Here is a 22,594-nt window from a genome sequence, read left to right on the forward strand (position 1 = left end):
GCTTTTTACATCTCACAAGCTTGTATCACAGGTGAAAAGAAACGGCTTCGCCGCCTCAAAGATTAGTCCAAACTCACCGTGGTATGCTTGAAGCTAGATGCTGCTCGCCTCTGATGAAGTGCTGCAGTTGAATTTAAAGTTTTGATATAAAATTTGTTGAAACATAGATTTTTCATGGTTACTATACCGCACCAACACATTACCTTATCAGAAAACTGTGCTTAAAGGTGCCCTAGAATGTGTTGAAATAATATTTAAATTCTGTCTCTGATATCTACATATAGAGGGTATGTGGCTTATTTAAGGGCATTTAAAATGTTAAAATGGTTTTACAGGTCCATTTTCAACTCTAGAAATTGGCCCTAAAATGAAATGGTCTTTTTTTACCTTATTTGGAAGGGTCATGAATAGTAATGAGGAGTTCTGCTCTGATTGGCTGTTTCAAGTTTGCTATTTGTTACTGTACTAGGATCTTGCACTCGATCTAGATAACAGTGTAAATTATCGATAATAAAATCACTAGTTTACCGCTTGCGGGAATATAGTTGGAATTCCCCCTTCTTCAGTTTGAGACGCTGAGAAGAAAGCCTGCTTGATATTGTCCCAGGTTAGAAAATAACTTTGTGGTGAAATGGGCAGAGCAAACTAAAAACTTCGAATTAAACTGTTGCGGTATCCGATTATAGATAAACATCAACCACGCCTGTTGACATTTCTTTTCTGTGGGAAGGGTATGAAAAGTCCTCACATCCCCTGCACAGCCTGGAACATAACATTTGTTTCCATGATCTGCCATTTTCCCTATGATCCTCGCTTGTCTCCTTCCGATGATTCGGCTGCGCATTTCTGCCTGGCATTGAACATGGGCTGGCATGCTAATTTTTGGAGGCGTACATATTAATGATCCCGACTGTTGAGTCACAGTCGGTGTTATGTGGAGATTCGCCTATTTTTCAGGGGTGTTTTTCAAAAACGAGATTTAAATAAGAAGGAGAAAACAATGGTGTTTGAGACTCACTGTATGTCATGTCCATGTACTGAACTCTTGTTATTTCAAGATAAATTCAATTTCAAATTCTAGGGCACCAAGAAACATCCTCTTTTGTTTATTGGTTTGTTTAATTATTTGCTAGTTTTCCAGTTTTCCATGGGCATAAACAGCAAATTATATCATACTGAGCTGCTTTAAAATTTCAAGCTGCTTTTTTTTTTACACCACAGGCTCAGCAATAAGGATTTTTCTGCTGACCCAGGCAGGCTAGTATATCAGAATGAGAATCATGCTCTCATTCATATCTTTCCTGTATTGAGAAACAAAAATGTATTGACAAAGAAACATGGACAGACAGATTCTGAGGGAGGGATGATGCAAGGAAAAAGAGGAAAAGGAAGGCAAGAAAAAATATGGTGGGTGCGTGGGAGAACACATCAACTTCAGTCTGCCGAGTGGTTCCTCTTTAATGGATAAACACTGTCTTCCATAGTTGATGGGTGAAAAATGAGGGGTTTTATCATCAACCACCAGGTAGGGGTGGAACGGTACACAGAAGTCACGGTTCGGTTCATACCTCGGTTCAGACATCACGGTTCGGTACGATTTCGGTACAATGGAGGGAAAAGCAAAACAAAAATGCAGAAGGCATTGTATTTTTTAAATAAGTTTTATTAATAAAGGCATAGAACCAGTTTATTTGTAGTGCACTGACAATAGTTTTATATAATTAGTTTATTAATTAAATTAATAAAAAGACAAAAAGACCTTGCGATATGTTTGGTAATTGTACCTGAATTAATTTAAAATTAATTTGCTATATTTCAGATCAATATATTTGTTTTCCTTAATTTTAATTAACATTATTAATTAACAATGTAACATTATTCTCATCTGAATTATAAATAATTGATTTCTGTATAAAATAATACTACCATTAATAACGCATTCGATTTTCTTTTTTAATCAATGTAGAATGTGTAAGATTAGTGCTCCGACGACGAGAAATGAAAACCAATGCGATGAATGTCCAAAAGATGGGACCCACAGACTGTTTTGAAATGGAGTTGGATAAATATGTTTTGCTTTAAAAACAGTGTGAGAGAGAGAGAGAGAGAGAGAGAGAGAGAGAGAGAGAGAGAGAGAGAGAGAGAGAGAGAGAGAGAGAGAGAGAGAGAGAGAGAGAGAGAGAGAGAGAGAGAGAGAGAGAGAGAGAGAGAGAGAGAGAGAGAGAGAGAGAGAGAGAGAGAGAGAGAGAGAGAGAGAGAGAGAGAGAGAGATTTTGGTTGGGTGACAGTTGCAGTTTGACAAGAGTTAACAGTGTGACAAAAGCACAATGTTGTGTTTTATTGCGAGTGTACACAAATATAAGTAAACACTTTGCAGGTTTAATTATCTGTATGAACAAAATGACGGAGTATGTTTTTTTATGTTTCTGTTCGTAATGGGTTAGGGTTAGTAGTGTGTAATGGTACATGCACTTTTTCAAGTTGATTGTACTGAAATGTGTGTTGGCAGTGCCTGTACACAACCATCATAAAATGATAAAAATCCATCCAGTGTTTTTGTTTTAATCTCCTTATATGTTTTCCCCTGCCTCAAATCAAGCCGTTCGACCGTGTGACGTCACACGGTCGGACGCCCCTCCCGCGATTGTTGATTGACAGCATCGTTTCAACACAGAGCCGCCCTCGCTCGTGAGCCAGCTGTCAATCATAGTCTGCGCGGACCGGCGCGGTCATTGTTGATATGCTGGAGCACTGTCTATGAGCAGAATGGCGTCTAAGCGATTGTGGTGTTCTGTTCTTGGGTGTAATAACGAACACAGCAGTCATTTTAATGTTCCTAAATCCGAACCGCTGAAGACGCAGTGGCTGAGTTTGTTTTCGAAGGGAATATTCCCCACGAGCAACGTCAATGCTCTCATGTTTGCGCGAATCATTTCTCACCAGACTGCTTTATAAACGAGGGTCAGTATAAAGCTGGATTTGCTAAGAAGCTGCTCATGAAAAAAGGATCGGTACCAGCTATTCGTGTTCCTGCTGAACCTCTATAACAACTGAAGTGAGTGTAACGTTTTATTAAACTTTATATTAATATTTATATCTTTGCAAATTGCTAGCTGCACGCTTCACGATGAATGCGTCTAAGGTTTACACTCAGGGTACATTACGGCATGTTTTCTATGTACGACGTTCTTAATATAATTCATAATCCCACGTTTATACTGAACAACGCATTATGGTTATTGTGTTATAAACGTGTACGCACAGAACAGAGGGGCGGAGTGAGCACAGCTCATGATCATTTAAAGTCATATGCACTGAAACGGCGTGCTGAAAACAGAGCTGTTTTTGACCAAGTAAAATAACTGTTTTCTTACAATACTAATGAGAATTTTTAATTAAAGTATATTACAAACTTTTAATTTAGACCCTAAAGAATCATATTAGCTTGTACAAAAATGGCATTATATGACCCGTTTAAGCACAATAAGAGATGAAAGAGAACTATCCATGCTGTCTGACAGCTAACTTTCTGTGTGTGCGTTTCGGGTGTGTGGGCTTAGAAAAACGCTCATCAAAAGTTTAAACTGGCAAGGCTTTAAGACGCATGCAAATAATAACCTTTCAGTGATGATGAAGAATTGCGTAACCCTGATAGAGATGATGATGATGATGATGATAATGATGATAATAATAATAATCAGAAACTGCAACTGATAGAATGTGCACTTGTAGCACAATACAACAATCTCTCTGTAAATGCAGATCGTGGAGACATTTTAATTTTTCACGATCTAATATCATCATAGCACACACCTCTTGCCTAAATTCACATGTTCCATTTCCAACAATTGATTTTTAGGTTTTAGTTTGTTTATTTATTTATTTATTATAATTTAGTGTTTGTCTGTCAGTTAGTCAATAGTTTTCTGATTTATATCAAATTTTGTAAAAAATACAAATTGGGCCACACTACCGTGGTATAAAAGTTATAGCAGGTAGTCTCTATTCTGTACCACATTTCATATACTGTCATTCTGCCCAGCCTTACTTTGACATGAAGTGCACTTGCAAAAGCAAAGGAATGAGATGGTTTCTCTTTTGTCTGTTACTGCAACAACCACAACCAAATCATTCACATTCTCTCTAGTTTAAAGCTCTACAAGGTTCAAATAACAGGACATGTCAGTAAGAAAGAAACTCAGGTTGCCATTGATGTCGATTAAGTTATTTATCAAAGTAGATATGAAGACATGTTGTCTGCCTCCCAATGGTCCCCTTTGCACACTCTCCTCCCTGGAATGAGGTGAGTCACATGCTGAAGCTTTAATCATCCTCCTGTAAGGCCACAGCTGTGTGCGAAGGGGTGGTCTGAGCCAAGTGCTCTCATGTCTCAGTCTCGACCTAATCATCACACCTCACACAACAGGTGATGTCGTACCTCGACCTGAAGGTGTGACTCAAAAATGGGCCATGTTATCAGCAAGCCAAGGCAATGTGCGTGTGACGGGGTGAGAGAAAATGTCCCTTTTTAAGGTTACTCTATTCCACAGTATGGCAGAGAATAGGATTACAGTTTTAGAGCCATATGAAAGCTGTAACGATATGCGATATGAAACCAAAATTGCTCAGATCCAAAAACCTGTGTCGCGGTGTGAGAAGGCAGAATCGCGACACACCCCTTCCAACTCCCAGCGTTATCCTTCCCATCCAGATCCAATGCTACCGCATCTTTAAATTACTATTAGTATTATTTGAAGTTAACATTATAAAATACGTAGACCTACACCACAAAACTAGTTGAGGATAAATTCTTTAATTTTACCTGTAATGGCCGTTTCACACCGCAAGCGTCAGCGGTGTGTGAGCAGCGCTCCCTTGCAGTGAAGCGGGGGTTTCAGCGCCGAGTCTATTTTTGCTGCGCTGCTCACGCTCAATTAAAGTGAAAGCACGCTTTTGATGGACGAAATAAATATGATTTCACACAAAAAGTGCCCAAAATGCATAGAATAAACAAATCTAGTGAGTTTTAACAAGAACTGGAGTAGGCAAACAAGACTCACAAATATTTATAGAAGATTTAGGCTACATGTAGGTTTTTCAAATGTTATTTAATAAAAATCTTTTTCTTTTTTTTCTCAAAATCTTTTTTTTCTCTCTCCTTTTCAAAAAAGAATCTAGGTTTGTATCGAATCGTTTATTATTATATTGAAGAGTACATTCTGGTGTACAATAGTAAAGTATTTTAGTCATAATTTCTTCAAATGAAACCAGTTTTATTTTGGTTGGTTGTAATCAAGAGTTTTCAGTTTCTGTGTTTCTTTAACAATAGTTTTTATGAAAAGAAATGGTGAAATGCTTGATGAACTTTTGAAGATGAAGTTTATGTGGATTGTCTTCATATAGTGAGACAGCACACGCTGAAAACAGCATCACATGCTTGAGTGTGTGTGTGTGTAGTAGACAAAACTGCGCCACTCATTCACACAGAGATAAGCAGAACAAGCAGATTTCTTATTTAAATAGCAGTCTTTTGTAGTTTGATATTCACACACACTAGTCCATATTGCGATTTGATTAAGTATACAGCACTTAAGTTTAGCCATTTCTTGTTATACAATAAATTTCTTTTTTATGACTGGAGTCCACGATTCCCTTTGTGTTCTGCATCTCAGAAATCATAGGGTCCTATAGTTGTACTGGTATTGCACTGGGTCTTGAATAAATAAATAAGGAATGTGCTCTTTTCAAAGGTCCAAAAAAAGTATTCACAAAAATACCCACTTCTCTGCAGTTTTGTTGAGATTGTGTGGAGGATGTTGTTTGCCTAAAAGCGGTTGTCCTTTCGTCTGAAAGGCTGCAATTATTTGAATTGTTCTTGTGTGTTCAACACTATTGTTTTTCTTCCTTGGTTTTACAGAAAGATTTCAGTGAGTTCAGCCCAGTACCGCGTTTCCTATAAGCCTCCACACATTCTTTATTCCTTCCTTTTGGTAGGAAAGCCTGCCTTTTTTTAATGCCAGCCATCACATTTTTGGGACTTACTCCTTTGCTTTATCAATACATTTTGAGTATTTTTTTTTTGTTGTTGTTAAAGGCGTCGAATAATGAGGATTTTTTAAAAAAACAAAAAAACTTGATGTACTGTGAAAACGTTTTAGAACTCTCAACCTCCTTCCCAGCCCAAAATGTCTCGTTCCTCAACTTTGTGACGTCACACAGATGAATGTATCATTGATATGGTTGATATTTACATGTTTAACATTACACGTTAACAATGCCAATTGGTTTATCAGAAACTTGACCCACCGAGTCACAATAAGGTAATGAGGAGAAATCCATGTGGTCTCTATTCATTTCAGTCTGGCTAACCGTTTATGCACCACATTCAAGGAGATTGTTATACTGTATGAATCTGTCATGGTGATGCAGGCTTTCCAAAGAGGATGCTATTGAAGTATGGGGGTTTAAAACTATATTTGAACTGACAGTAAACTTACGGCCTGTGTCTTAGTGGAGAAAAGCGCAATTGCTCGTTTCACATATGAAGTGAGCCTTTCTTAAAGGCACAGCTGCAAAAACAGATTAATTCTAGGGATCACAGAGAGGGTGAATTTTGTTCCCACACTGTTCTTTTTAATATCAGCCTTTTCCTTTTTAAGCTCTCTTTTTGTATGAAGGTTTGTAGCTCTGTGTGTATTTTAAAGCAGAACCTTTCAGCTGTTTTATTTATTTATTCATTCAGCCCACTTTTACACACGATTGTTGCAGTTGTTCATATTTGAACATTTGTTTTCACCCTGACAGAATTCTTTCTCCCGGTTCCCAGCTTAAGCTAACGCACCTGATTCAATTTGTCAAGTGCAAAGCAATTAGTGTAGTAGTTAAAGCTGGGGTGTTAGTTTAAGCTTGGATTGAGAGGATTCTCTTAAGGGTGCTTCAGGATACAAGTTGAGAACGACTTGAACTAAATGTTACATAGATCAATAAATAGTTACTATAGGTAGCAGATTTTATGTTAATAATGTACAATACCGTTCAAAAGTTTGGGGTCAGTAAAATATATATTTATTTAATACTTGATACTTTATTCATTATATTGTATTAAATATGATTTTATATGGTGTGTTAAAGCTTTATTTTCTATTACTATCTCTTTTTGTATAGAAAGACTTATGCTATAAAAGGTCACATTTTGTCTGAGATTTGTTCTCAGAGTTAAAGTTCTCATTGCCGTGTTAGTCAAATCTGCCCTGCTCACAGGCTCTCTCGTCACAGGTATCCGTCTCATTAATTGGCTACATGGGATCTGTCAGCCCGCGCTGCCCCCATCTGTCATACTTTGGGCTATAATTTGGCAGCTGTGTATGACTAAGCCTCAGAGTTCCTCTCAGCCTTACAGAAGCACCTGTGCTGCAACCTCCGAAATTTATTACAGCACCATTTCTGAGTGAGAGCAGACGGGAGAGGAAAAGCACTCTCTCAAAGATTGGAAATACCCATGACCTCATCTGCAGTCTGTGCAAGTGTGTGTTGGGGTTAGTGTGCCGCCACACCCGGCTCTCCACACGCCCCTTCCAGCCATCGGGAGGTCAGCACTCACCGGCAGGAAGGTTCTCATATTTTCATCAGCAAATACACATAGTCTAGCACTACAATACAAATGTGGTTCATAAACTCAAAATGTCAGGTGAATCAGTAGGATTTGTCTATTGTTCCAGTCTGCCTCCTTATTTGGGAAGAGAGTTTTTTATTATGATAAAATATCACTGTAGTAATACTACTTACTGCTGTCCTTACGCTACATGCTGTCATTAAACACACAACGTTTGGTCATTTGTTTTGCCCTTATTGTAATGAGCATAATATTTTGCTTTCACATCTAAGTTTTTTATTTTTTCAGTTGGTATTTTTAACTCATTGCGTAAAATATTCATAGTGTAAACGTACAGTGTCTACGTTGTGGGTTTTTTTTTCCCCAGGGTTGTTCTCCTGTGGTGCTTGCGGCAGATTATGTAGGTAAATGTTGTCATTGGGCTTCAGCTCTCTCATTAAGGATAACCCAGCAGCACCGCTGCTCTGCACCACAAAAGTCGGCAGACGGTTGCCAGGAAACCAAGGAAACTGACATTTCAGAGCTTCTCCTGTCATATGGGAACAATGTTCATCTGTAGTGCATTATAATTTAGGCGATGAGGCCTTATACGCAGTGCCACCTGCTGTATTTATATTTAACCTGTTTAACTATCTTAACTATCAGCCCAGGTCTGATTTTGGGTTTAATAATTGGTAATCTTAAAGCTTAAAGGTTAAAGCTCACTTTGTAAGTGTGTCAAGTGTTTCCTTAGATAGAACCACTCGAAAATGATGCAAGTCTTATATAGTGTGAATTGTCATTTTCATGGCAACTTGAAATAATAAAAAAAAGATACTTTTTTCTAGTGTTACCAGGATTGTTCATATAGCAGATAATATGTTCGACTTTAAGTTGTTGAATTGCTTCTGATCATCTCGGCTTACTGCTTCGTTGCATCATACTCAAAATCATCCTGCTGATACCTAGTCAGTCAATTTAGTTTGTGTCTGTAGCCGTGCAGTGTTTTGCCTCTCTACAATGGTAGTGGCATTGATTTGTTCATGTGGTGTAATCTGCCCTTTGGCACAGCCAAGTTTATGAACAGTGTTGTAATTAAAGACCTTCCACACTGAACTCTGGCTGAAATCTGTTCATTAATTGGTGCCTTGTTTTTTTTAAATCAAAAAAGTAAAATAAAAACAGATTCAGATTGTTCAGAATGAACATGCATATGTTTTTCCTTATGAAGATTTCAGAACAATTTGCAAATGCATGTAAAATAACATCCTTGTTGTCTGACATGAATTTATATCACTCATTTAGCTTTCACAAGTTTTAAAAACTCAAAAGTAAGGCACTTGGTATTTTTTCAAGTATTGCCATTGTGTTTCATTACCATGATGGCTGGGTGTGCTGTTTGTGGTTCCCCTTTGTGCCCTCCGCGGGCCCTCTATTTACCTCTTAATTTTTTTACATTTTATTTGAATTATCAAGATAGCAGTTAAGATGGTTGGATTCTTATACTGTCCCCATTTTTCTCTGTTTCAGTTCTACATAAAGGGATGAGAGGAGGAAGGTCTAATCACATAATGGTCACCACACATGCCTGATTCAGGGTCACTTTAAAGTTCACTTTCATCCCGCTATTGTCTGTTCTCCATTCTCTGGCCTCTCCAGCTGAGTGGCTGCCCATGTTCCCTAAGCTTCGTTAATTCAGCTACACTGCGGGCATGCTCCAGTGCTGAGCTCCGCCACTTAGCCGTACCATGACCAGTCTAAAGCGTTCACAGACCGAACGCTCTGTGGGCGGCTCTGTTCCCGCCACAGATGAGTTTTATACTCGGCGTCTGCGCTTGCCCAATGGAGGTGCTCCTCCCCCTCGCAGCGAGAGCACGCACTTGACTGGCACGCCCGGAGTTCCCAAAATGGGCGTTCGAGCACGGGTTGCCGACTGGCCCCCCAGGAAAGATGGCGGCAGTGGAGGAAGTGGTGGAGGGGGAGGAAATGGTGGTGGGGTGTGGCACATCACGGTGGAGACGGATTCCCCTTCCACCACCTCGGGAAGCGCCCAGAGTAACTTGTCAAGCAAGCTGGGCCACCTGATCAGCCCTCAGGACTCATCTATGCTGCGTAACATTCACAACACGCTGAAGAACAAGATGCATAGTAAAGGCAAAGACAATCGCTTCCTCTCACCCGATGGCTATCTCGGGTCACCCCGCAAGGGCATGCGACGTATACGGCAGCGCAGCAACAGCGACATCACCATTAGTGAACTGGACGGCGATGGAGGTGAGGGCTGGTCTTTTTCAGGATGGACACCCATGCATCGAGAGTATGGCAGTACCTCATCTATCGACAAGCACGGCGTGTCTGGCGAAAGCTTCTTCGATATGCTCAAAGGCTACCAGACAGATGCTCCGGACCAGCGCAGCCCTGCCCCTGAAAAGTTAAGCGAGTTACTTACAGTAGCCCATAAACAAACTGCCCTTGACTTGCCTGATGGACCTCTTGGTCCTCTTCGCGGCAGTCCCGCCAGTCGTCTGAAAGAAAGAGAAAAACACATGAAGAGGCGTTCAAAGTCGGAGACGGGTGGTGAGTCCATATTCCGCAAGCTGCGTAGCGTCAAAGCCGAAGGAGATTCATCACGTGCAGGTTCTGACGCCGAGGACGGAAAGTCTGACGATATGGGTCCCCCTCCCAAACCATGGGTTTGCCAGAAAGGTTTTGCACACTTTGATGTCCAGAGTATTCAGTTTGACCTGAACGAGGCCGTGCAGAGTCGGCAAAGTGCTGTTAAGCGGAAGAACACCACCACTGGTGCCTCTGCTGCAGCCGCGGCCTCTGCCTCCAACACTTCATCCCTCTCATCCACCCAAAGCGGGGCTTACAGCTCCCCTTGCGGCAGCCAGGAAGAGCTCAACATTAAGGATGGGCCTTCTCTTGACTCTGGTGATGACAAGAGTAATGATTTGGTTCTCAGCTGCCCGTGTTTCCGGAACGAAATTGGCGGTGAAGGAGAGAGGAACATCAGCCCTTCGAAGCAAGGTAGTATCGGCAGTGGTGCCTCCAGCTCTTCAAGAGATGAAGAAGGATCCCCTGAAAGGGCACCCAACACACATTTCAGCAATGCAGGGGTGGCTGTTCTTGAATCCCCCAAGGATGGCAAAAGTCTACACCATGATCGTGGAAAGAGCAACATAGTTGAACATGTGGACTTGGGTGCATATTATTACAGGAAGTACTTTTACTTGAGAGGTGAGTGCTACCCTTGATGTACTGGTAAGATTTATGTGCTGATATTCAACAGTTCAGGCAGTTTGATGTAGTAGCAATAATAATAAACTTTATTTTATAGAGCACCTTTAAAAAAGCGCTGTACACAAAATAAGCAGTACATGGCACAATAAATAAAAATAAAAGTAAACAAGCTTAAAAGTCAATACAAAAGTAAAAGGAATCTACCTCAGACTGTTGTCCACATATTCTGCTAGATGAAGCATCTACATGATTTGTGAAACCTAACACTTCCTGATTTCTTTTTATTTAATATAAAAAGGAACTAAAAAAAATTTATCAGCATTGAATTATTGAATCTATTGATGATGCCCTAATTAAATAATTAATTCAACTGTTGCTATTTATTATCAGACCCTAATGCAAATTTTGTGTTTATCGATAATAAATTTGTTATTGCACTTGATTATATTGTGGCTGTTTTTTAAATGAATTAATCATTAATTGAAAAAAATGTTAAAATCCTCAGAGCACTGGAACTACTTGGGTGTTGATGAGACACTGGGACCTGTAGCTGTCAGTATTCGTCGGGAAAAACTGGAGGATCACAAAGAGCATGGCCAGCAATACAACTACAGAATCATCTTCAGAACCAGCGAGGTGAGCGCTCATTCACACCACCAAATGCAATGACAAATATAGTTGTAGCGTCTGAATCAAACATGAATCCTTGTGCCTGCACAGAGAGAGTTAATTCAAAGCAGTTAGCAGTGTGTGAGATCCAGGTCTGACGCCCACTGCTATCTTATATAACATGCTTAGAGACGAGTTCTCTCTGCTAGTGCTCGGCATAGATCACTCTGTGCCCTGACTGGCTTGTCACCATACTGCTTCTCAATCACACACTGCTTTTGACAGCAGCTTGGATGAAGGTTAGACCATCTCTCTAATTATAACAAAAAAAAGGCTCTTTACATGTGACCTCTGCCTTTGGCATCATTTATAGCAACCGCTTATGATTCACATGCATTCTGATGGGCCATAATAGCTTTGTGACTAAGGTGACGCATAGCCCAACATGGCAATCTTTCCATTGCTATTTTGAGAATGGCAGGTGGGCAGACGTGGGTTAGCTTAGTATAAAACTTTTGTACCACTCATTACGGCACCTTTTCAGGTGTTTGAGATCTCTGAATCATAATGAGCAGGTACTAAAAGACAATAGTATGTTGGGTTCTGCAGTACCAAGTACTAATTTTCATCTCTTATACCAATATTTAACACCCACCTATTGAGTCTCACCTGTAATTTACAAATGTATACAGATACTGTATATGTATTCCCACACATGTCTGAATCAATAATACAAAGACATTTCTCTGTCATATTTTTAACCTTTCTACCTATAGTTAACAACCTTACGGGGCTCAATTTTGGAAGATGCTGTGCCCTCCACCTCCAAGCATGGCTTGGCTCGAGGCTTGCCTCTAAAGGAGGTCCTGGATTACCTCGTACCTGAGCTCAATGCTCACTGCCTCCGACTTGCTCTCAACACACCGAAGGTCACAGAGCAGCTGATGAAACTGGACGAGCAGGGGGTATTATGATCCTACATTCGCTTACAACTGTCAATCAACTCAGTCATTTCTTTAATTTTATTATAATTTTGGTAATACCTACAAGTGAAGAATCGTATCCTTATGGTGTGTTCACACCGAACGCGATTTCGGTTCTACTTATTTGCGTGAGTAGATTACATACAAAGTCAATGCAAAGACGCGAATAGACGCATCATTCGCGCCGGGCATTGCGAATGACGCGAATTGGGCGACGCGTTTGCCTTGAATGTCTTCCGCGCAAGTTGAAAAATTTGAACTCGAGCGAATGTTCAAGCGTCTAACTAGACGTGATAGACGCGTATTTGACGCTCTATTCGCGTTCGGTGTGAACACACCATTACAGTAATCCTTACAAGTTTCCACGGCACCTAAAAAATGTAATAACAAAATAAACACATATGCACATACAAAGGAGGTTTATATATAATGACATTTTTTTTTCTTTATGGCTTTAAATTTAATAAAGTATACAATGTGATCAAGAGATCATTTAAAAAAAGTAATTATATGATATGCTGATTATTAAATCACCATTAATCTGTAATTTTTACTATATATTGATTTCTTGATGCCATATTTATGTTATTCATAATAAAATAATTCAAAATATAATCATATTATGCATATTCAATATATATGTGTACATTTGTATTTATAATATTTATTTATTTATGATTTATTTGCATCCTCTTCTGCCATAAAACCAAATTCAAAATTAAAAGGTTCCTTTATGAATAAACTATATTATATTGAAATAAAAGTTTGTATATGCAATAAAAACATTCTAAACTTTCAAGAGACAGTCTCGATTCTGACTGTTATTTCACATATAAGAGTTAAATGCTTTGTTGTGCTGTTGTGTTATAAATGTACTTTTTTAAATTTAAAACATTTTTAAATAATTAATTGTATTTAATTTGCACATTAAATTGCCAGCCCAAATAACAGAAAATATTTACTCTTGTTACTCCTGTTTTTCATGGGTTGATGGTCTTTCTTTGCTATCTCTTGTGCAGCTCAGTTTTCAGTTGAAAGTGGGAATCATGTACTGTCAAGCCGGCCAGAGCAGCGAGGAGGAGATGTACAATAATGAGGCAGCAGGTCCCGCCCTAGAAGAGTTCCTGCAGTTGCTGGGAGAAAGGGTGCGCCTTAAGGGTTTTTCCAAGTACCGTGCCCAACTGGACACTAAAAGTGAGTCTTATCTTGAAGGTTTGTTTAATCGCCACTGAAGCCTGAAAAGCAGTATTGTGTGATTAAAACCGCAAGTAGCTAAAGGGCCAAAATGCTTACTGAATCTCTGGTCTCCTGTCATGTCAGTCTAGTAGTTTATAGGGCTAGTTAATTAATTCTAACTGGATCACACTCAAATGAGCCTGCAGCTTGTTCTAAATATGTTCCTCCACTGTCAGCGGTTTATTGACAATCGGAGGTCATGTTTAAATGGGAATGGATCTTAACACTAACCATCACCTCCTGTTCTATTCTGTAGTTTGTCTTGATTTGAATCCCATAGCCCATATTTGAGACCCATTCATGCGTGCCGTGCCTGGCATGCATGCTCCACCTCTCCCCTGTGACCATGAAGAATATCGTCTCTGATCACAAGCATGCTTTTAATTACATTTATCAGACTTGACATCTTACCCCTGACATTCCCTCCCTTCTCCCTGTAGTGTGGTTGAGAAGGGGCGGTAGAGGTGTCAGAAAGCTTTGATCTCAGCTTGACGGATTAGGACATGGTTTCACAGTCAGGTGGAGCACAGAGATCAGGAAGGAGGGGACTAAGGCGAAGATGAGTTTGTATCCTCGTGTCTCTGTGGCCATGGTGCAGAGCAACAACTGCAGTATCCTGTTTGTGAACAATAGAAAAAAAGGGGTCCTATAAAAGTGCGGCAGCCATATTTTGCCCTAACAAGTCAAGGAGCATTAAATGAATGAGATTGGATGATCAAAGGCTCTAGACTGTATGTTCCCTTCAGTCAAAGTGGAAATCCTTCTTTATTTAACAAAGGAAAGGCAGGAGGTCACATAAAAGCTGTATATGAAAGGCTAACATGAGCTGCTTCTTTTTTTCAGCGGACTCCACTGGAACACATTCTTTGTACACAAATTTTAAAGACTACGAGATCATGTTCCACGTGTCTACAATGCTGCCTTACACGCCCAATAACAAACAGCAGGTAAGCTGCATCACATACTGTATACCACTGTTTAAAAGTTCGGGGTCAGTAAGTTTTTTTTCTAAAGTAATTTATACTTTTCTTATCCTACAAGGATGCATACAAGTGAAGTGATCAAAAGTGACAATTATAATGTTGCAAAAATATTATATATCAAATAAATGTTGTTCTTTTAAACTTTGTTCATCACGCTTCACGGTTTCTACAAAAATATTTAGCAGCACGACATTGATAATGATAAATGTTTTTTGAGCACCAGTGTCACATGATCTTTCATATCATTCAAATTTGAAGACTGGAGTAATGGCTGCTGAAAATTCAGCTTTGCCATCACAGGAATACATTTCATTTTAAAATATATTCAAGTAGATGTCAGTTATTTTTAATTGTAATTATTTTTCACAATATAACTGTTTTTACTGTATTTTTGATAAATGCAGCTTTGGTGAGCATAAAAGTCTCCTTTCAAAAACATTGAAAAATCTTACCTTCCCCAAACTTCTAAACGATAGTGTGTACTGACCTATGGTATTTGCACTTCGTAGCTGCTAAGGAAAAGACACATTGGAAACGACATTGTCACAATCGTGTTTCAAGAGCCCGGAGCAAAGCCATTTAGTCCCAAGAACATCCGCTCACACTTTCAGCATGTCTTCGTGGTTGTTCGAGTGCTCAACCCATGCTCTGAAAATGCCTGCTACAGGTGAGTCAAATTGTTTTTTTAGGTGCAATAAAATTCCATCAGCTATAGGCCAAAATGGGGCATTTGTAATTTGTAACCAAGGATTTTTGGACAGATGCATTTTGCATCAACTGATTTTCAGTCTGTGGCAGCAACAGTACTCAACACTGTATCATACAGTGTTACCAATGTGGAATAGTGTAGTAATGAAACTTGATGACTTGTTCAAAATCATTCTACAGAATGATCATTAACTGAATCCACCAGAGCAGTTACTAATTAACATCTGACTCTCTAACTGAATTGTAACTTTCTTTAATTTCTGACTCAATTGGGTTGTACAGTAGTTGTTGTTGTTCTCAAGAGGATTTGATTGGACAAAAAGATCAGTGCAGGATATCAATATTTTGGTCCCTTTTTTCCGGAATAGAGAGACTGTACATTTTTAAATAAACATTTAATAGTGATAGGCTGAGGTATCAACAACAATTTTGATTTCATGGCTGGTTGTTTACTTGTATCCTAATTGAAGTTGAAAGTTTTTTGTAATAAAAACAAGAATAATGTTTTATTAATATTTTTATGTATATAATACAGAGCCCCTAAAGGGACCTTTGCAAAAATAAAGACTATCGCGTGCGCACGCGATACGTTTCTCGTGCGCACACATTACAATTTCCAGTTTGCGTACAATTTGCATCACTGTCATTACTATGAGGAAAACGAGCATGGATGTCAAACTTCTCCTCTAGATTAAAAAAGACCAAAGTGTTATTAAACTGTTGGTTACAACGTAACCAATAAATCCTTATTTTTAAGGAAAGCCATAATCATCAAAATTATAGCAAATAAAGGCTTGAAATATCTCACTTTGGATGTAATGAGTCTATATTATATATTAGTTTCACCTTTTAAGTTGGGGATGAATTTAAATATTTTTGCTTATGGATATAAAATTTTGCCAACAGTATAAATAAATTAACAATGTATTCAAGACCTTTGTTAACATTGTTTTCATAATATACAACAATATCCTTTTTAAGTAAAATAGTATTTAATTTTTAATAAATTAAAGATAAATTCTGCCCATTCCTTCCAGAAATTTTGGATAATTTTGCATTCAAAAAACAAATGAGTCAACACCTCTTTCCCACTTTTACAAAACGAACATAAATCGTCAATGTCAGAGTATCTTGCAATTAATGATTTAACAGGATAAATGGTATGCAAAATTTTAAAATGTATTTCTTTGGTTTTATTATTAATGCAATATTTAAAGGGGGTTAACCAAGCAGTCTTCCAATTAATTTTATCAATAATAGAGTTCCAAAAAAAATTCCTCTAGGTGCTATTTTATTTTGTATTTTAAATATTGTACAAATATGTTTATTATTGCATTTTTTTATCAATCAATTCAATGCCATTTAAAATTAATTTTGGATTTATCATGAATGTGGAGTTAAATGTGGCATTAATGTGGAGTTCAACTCTGTGAACACTGACTGTACAGGATACAACACAATGCATACAAACATTGTTGCATATGTTAGCACGCACAGACATATGCACACTTTTGTGTTCTTGTATTGTTAAATGTGTCTAGACTCTGTTTTATAGTGATTTCTACATCTACTTAAGCCCATATCTTATCTCATGTATGGGATGTAATTAATGTATGTATTTTAATAGCTATAAATTTTAAACTCAATACTCTGTCATTTCTGTTTTAATTTTATAAGCCTAACCAGGGACAGGGGTTGCAAATTAGTCATGGCTAGAAACCTGTATGCATGGCATCTACTTTGTATTCTTTATAAAGCAATGTTTTATTACATTTGTCCCTGTCAAATAAACATTAAATAATAATAAATAAATTGAATATGATTGATAAGATTAATCAGAGTAGGGGAAATAGCTTTAATGACAGAATTAAATTATTTAAAATGCACAGGAAAACTATGGATTTGCATAAATTTTTCATATGTTAAAATATTTCCATAATTATCAAACATATTCGATGATTAATATCCCTGTTAAACCAATTCCTTAAAAATAAGGATTTATTGGTCGCGTTGTTACCAACAGTTTAATAACACTTTGGTCTTTTTTAATCTAGAGGAGAAGTTTAAACTTTGACATCCATGCTCTTGTTTTCCTCATAGTAATGACAGTGACGCAAATTGTACGCAAACCGGAAATTGTAATGCGTGCGCACGAGATAGTCTTTTTTTTTTTTGCAAAGGTCGCTTTAGGGGCTCCGTAATATAATATAATAATAATAAAATATATATTTTTTTTAAATAAAACCATTGGCCAATGAATTTAAAAGAAACTTTTCCCTGTCTTAACATCTAATTGTAGGGGTTGTTTTTGGTTTTATTTTTGGAGAAAAGGATTTTCTTCCTGCTTGCGGTGGGTTATGTTCTCGCTTGATGTCCTCTGGCCAGCTTATTACTCTTGTCGTACAGCACATTACCCAGGGGAGCGCTGCTTTTAACCACTTCAAATGAGCTAGGCCTGCTTAATTTCCTTCACGCCTACTGGGGGCTGTTTATCAGTAGGATTTGTTGAACGTTGCATTGCTTGCAGTTCAACCTTAAAAGTGCTACTGTGAGTCAAACAAAAGACAAAATGTGTGCTTATCTGAACCGATCGGGCATCAAATAGGATGTTGATCATTGATATCTTCATTGTGACTTACTCCCTTAATCTTTCGCTCGCATATTCTCTCGCTCCCTCTCTTGCTTAGTTTCTGTTTTGCCTCATGAAACTAATAGAGGTTATAATTGCTGATGGGCCTCATTGTGTGTCATCTTAATTATACCCAGTAGGGAGCCTCATCGCTGTTCAGCTCTGAAAGTACAGAAGTTACAAAGGCCCGCCCTGACTGAGCCTCTCTGGGAACAATAAGCTAAACGGAGCACATAACAAATGAGAGGGCTGCATGCACACCCTTGCCAACTGTCCTCTCCTGAGAGGGGCTTGATGAGGGCCTGTCGCTTAAACCCGACAACCCTCTCCCCCTTCCCTGTCGGACTCCCTCCCTCCCTCCGTTCGTCCTGTAGCCCCTTCAACCGCAAACTGAATTCTTGTGAGCTTGAATTTTTCCTCTGCTGTGGCCACTCTTGCTATATTAACCTGCTTGGACTGTTTAGACAGGAATTGGCATGGAAGTCAGGAAGTGGATCAGGTGGGTTCAGCGGGTCTTGGGTTTTCATTTGTGATCGTGTAGCATGGCTGTTTATTTGTGTAAAGGTAAAACACTGGTATGAAGGGTGATTAAAGGTGTTTATGGAGAGAGTTAATGATTTAAATGCGCTCCTGTTGTTTTATTGGCTGCTGTTGGGTGTACTGAAGTGGTTAACTGTTCACTGGGGGCCTTTGATTTTGACAGGTGACCTCTCAGCCACCAGTGAAATGTTAAGGTAGATGGTAATATTGTACAAAGCAGAAGCTGTTAAACTGCTGTTTTTTGGGGGGGTTTCAGTCAGTCTGTACAGAAGTGTTTCCTGCATTACTATTGCATTGCCGCAGGGTCTACAGTGACACAGCAAAATAAATTGTTGTGACGTTGCAGTCTAAATCATGTAATGGAATCTAAAGACTTTTGCATTTTTCCCTTAAAATTATTAGCTGGAATATTTAAAACCTATTAGTGTGAATCCGTCTAATAAATTTGTGAATCAATCTGTTAGTGTACTACCGATCAAAATTTTGGGGTCAGTATTTTTTTTTTTTTTTTCATAAAGAAATTAATACTTTTATTCAGCAAGGACAAGAAAGTGACAAGGATTTTGTGAGAAAGATATTTTAAATGTATGCTGTAAATGCTTACTTTCTATACATTAAAGAATTCTGAAAATGTTATGGTTTCCACACAAATATTAAACAACACAACTGATTAAGAAAAGCATAATAATAATAAATTATTCTTGAGCACCAAATTAGAATGATTTCTGAAGGATTATGTGACACTGAAGACTGGAGTAATGGATGCTGAAAATTCAGCTTTACCAACACTGGCATACATTACATTTTAAATTATATTATAATAGAAAACAGTTATTTTAAATTGAAATAATATTTCACAATATTACTGTTTTTACTGTAGTTTGATTGAATAAATGCACCCTTGGTAAGCATAAGAGACTTCTTTCAATGGCATTAAAAAATCTGACTGAGCCCATACCAATAAATGTTATTGTAGCTACAGAAAGTATTTTACTTAAAGAAATGATCAAATATGTTACACTGAATTGTTGATTTTTAGTATCCATCATGTTGGAAATTAGTGTGTCAGAAAGAGTTTATCTTTTCAACAAGTTTACATTGTGTGAGAACTCTACTCTGTGTATGTGATGCTTGTACACCTGTGTATTTCTGAGTGGGTCAGGGTGTTATTTGCTTGTGTGGAGGTTCTTTGGTTCCTTGCTGTGGGCAGTGGATGCTCCACCAACCCACACACTGTGTATTTATACTTTAGATATGTAATCCAGTTTGCCTCTCCATCTAAGCCAAGGGGGTCGGCTGCAACAATAAAGTCAGCCCGCTTGCTGTTAGTCATTACTGAATAACTGCTCGATGCCCAGAAGTGGATTATGTTTGGATGGAATATGCACTGCATTATTCTGGCTTTTGAAAAATGTTGATGACGGTTATTGTCCGCACTCTCATACAGAGTTTGGTTTTTGTATGCCATTGGTGAAGCACAATTGTGGGTGTTTGGACTGCTTAATGCTTAAACAGAAAACAATTTAATGAAGATAGATTTAAATTAACAATTAAGGAATGGTAACTGTACATGTTATACGTTGTGAAGATGTGAAAATCTTTCAAACGATACCAAGTGACTGTGGACTTTGTGGGAAACACGCATCCCATTAACACTTGCAGCAGTTTAGCGCTACCATTCACTTACAACTCTTAACAAGTCTTTATTCATCACTTGGCAATAACGTAAAAACACAAAAACATGGAATTATTTAATGTCTATTAAAGGAGAGAGGTTTAAAATAAGCAGTTAAAAAAATTACTGTTTTTTTTGTGGGATGTTCTATAGCAATACCATCCTGTTCTTTTGAAGTACCTGGGAGTATCAAGTAAATATTATATATGCATATGATGATTTTTAATTACCATGATGTACATAAAAGATCTGTGTAATATATTTTTGAGGGTTTTTTTTATTGGGAACAACAAGGGTGATTTAACTCAAGGCTCTCTTCTTATGGGCATCGAACCAGCAACAATTTGATTTCCAGCCTCAGTCTTAATCAAGACTGTGTTGTTTGTCCCTGCAGGCAAAGAAAGAAAAACAATATGACTGAATTAGATATCAACAAGTTATTCATCTCAGTCCGTACTTCAGCAAGCTGCTGGTACTGCGGGAGAGAAATTTATGTTGTGATAAATTTGCGAGCTCATTTTTCTACCACACACGTACATGTTTTCCCTTAGTGTTTTTACAGATCAGGCCCACGCACAGACAGCAGAATTTTATTTGGCCCCTCTCTTTCTCTCACCAACGTTTCAAACTTCTGGCCCCCACTTTTCTTTGTCTTCCTCCTCTAGTATCACTGTAAAAACGGGCTAGTGGCTCTCTTTAGTCCAGCCTCATTACTGCTATGGCTGGCTAGTTACGTATGAGTTCCATGCATACCAGACAGAGCAGGAAGCTTTAGATGTCCATTCCAGAGGCTTAGTGAAAGGAAAAAAGCAGGGGAGAGATGAAGCAGCAAGGTAGAGAGGAAAGGTTTGAAGGTTTTCAGAATTGCAATTGAATTCATAATGTTCTTCTGTAGCATATGAGGGGTCTGTCCAAGTTTACTAGCACTGTGTGGAGTAGTCAACAACATAATAGCCATCCCTGTCTTTTTGGTAATTTCCTCCCATTCCCATTTGGCAAAGTATTTGATGTCCCCTCTGACACACTTCACACTTTTAGTTTCATAATTTCCATAGCAGCCACATTGTCTTTGGCATGAATTTTGCTCATGCATAAACATGAGGCCCTTTAGGGAAGTTTGAGAATGGTTTAGCAATTATCTTGTGCATGTGATGAGCAATTTGTCTCATTGTTTGAAATCTTCTGTCTTGTTTCCCTCCATTATCTCCACCCCCTCATTCACAGTGTGGCAGTGGCTCGCTCACGAGATGTACCTGCCTTTGGACCACCTATTCCTGAGGATGCTACATTCCCGAAGTCTACAGTCTTTCGAGATTTCCTTCTGGCTAAGGTCATCAACGCTGAAAATGCAGCCCACAAGTCAGACAAGTTTCGCGCCATGGCCACTCGGACACGGCAGGAGTACTTGAGGGACCTGGCAGAGCGCCACGTTACAAGCACGCCTATTGATCCCTCGGGCAAATTTCCTTTCATTTCTCTGGCGCACAAGCGTAAGGAGAAGACCCGGCCGTACCTTGGTGCGGAGCTGCGGAGTCCAGGAGCCATCACCTGGCCTGTTCACGCCGAAGACCATGGCGCCGGAGGAGAACTGGAGGCCCTGCTGGCCATTTCAAATGACTTTCTAGTTCTGGTGGACCCAGAAGCCAAGGCTGTTGTCTTTAACTGTGCTGTCCGAGATGTCATTGGTTGGACCCTGGGAAGCCCTGCTTCCATGAAGATCTACTATGAACGTGGAGAGAACATCTCCCTGCGCTCCATCAATAACAACACAGAAGACTTCCGTGAGGTTGTCAAACGTTTAGAGGTAAGTGTGGAGTTGCAGGTATCATGACAGATGGAATTTTATTTTTTATTTTATTTTTTTGCTAAATGTAAGGAATTTTAAGTATGTGTCGTTCAGTCAGACAAAGCACATGAGAGCTTGTCTCTTGGGTCTTAATCATTTTTGTTTTGTACCCAAGTGGGATTATAGCTATCAAGGTTTTGTAAAAAGCTCAAAGTAGTTTTGAGGGCTGTGTTGTGTATGTTTCATCGTGTGAATTAATGGGCTGTATAAGAGAGCCTTTGCATAACTGTGCAGTGGCTTGAATGTACTCCTGATTTGGCCCCCTGCCCATTATGTCACTCTTCAAGTGCAAGAGCTGTTGCCATGGTAACTAGTACTCAGCGAACTGAATGCTCATGATCTCCATCAGTCATGAAACATATTAACAGAGTTTTCTTTATACTTTGAGAAAAAAGCCCTGATCCTGATTTGCAGATGGGTTCAATAGCTTGTGATAGACATTTCCGATCCATTTCGCCCATTTTTGATAAAGTCTTCCATCCTTAATAGAGGACATGGTTCTAAATTGCATAAAACTACTTTAGAATCGAGAAAAATTGTGTCAGACAAGT

General features: G+C 38.7%; 1 protein-coding gene across 4 annotated transcripts in view; it reads left to right on the forward strand.

Moving 5' to 3' along the window:
* Positions 1-22,594, forward strand: part of sipa1l1 (signal-induced proliferation-associated 1 like 1) — a 120,128-nt gene that overhangs the window by 72,440 nt on the left and 25,094 nt on the right. For all 4 annotated transcript variants that reach the window (XM_056240741.1, XM_056240739.1, XM_056240740.1 and 1 more), the window contains exons 2-8: positions 9,122-10,831; positions 11,340-11,470; positions 12,220-12,408; positions 13,446-13,620; positions 14,506-14,609; positions 15,155-15,312; positions 21,422-22,001. In XM_056240741.1, coding sequence (XP_056096716.1) covers positions 9,340-10,831; positions 11,340-11,470; positions 12,220-12,408; positions 13,446-13,620; positions 14,506-14,609; positions 15,155-15,312; positions 21,422-22,001 — 2,829 coding nt within the window. In that variant the 5' untranslated portion in view covers positions 9,122-9,339. The remainder of the gene's footprint in view (positions 1-9,121; positions 10,832-11,339; positions 11,471-12,219; positions 12,409-13,445; positions 13,621-14,505; positions 14,610-15,154; positions 15,313-21,421; positions 22,002-22,594) is intronic.

The sequence above is a fragment of the Rhinichthys klamathensis genome, unplaced genomic scaffold (assembly GCF_029890125.1).
Source record: "Rhinichthys klamathensis goyatoka isolate OS25496 unplaced genomic scaffold, OSU_Roscu_1.1 h1tg000609l_1, whole genome shotgun sequence".
NCBI lineage: Eukaryota > Metazoa > Chordata > Actinopteri > Cypriniformes > Leuciscidae > Rhinichthys > Rhinichthys klamathensis.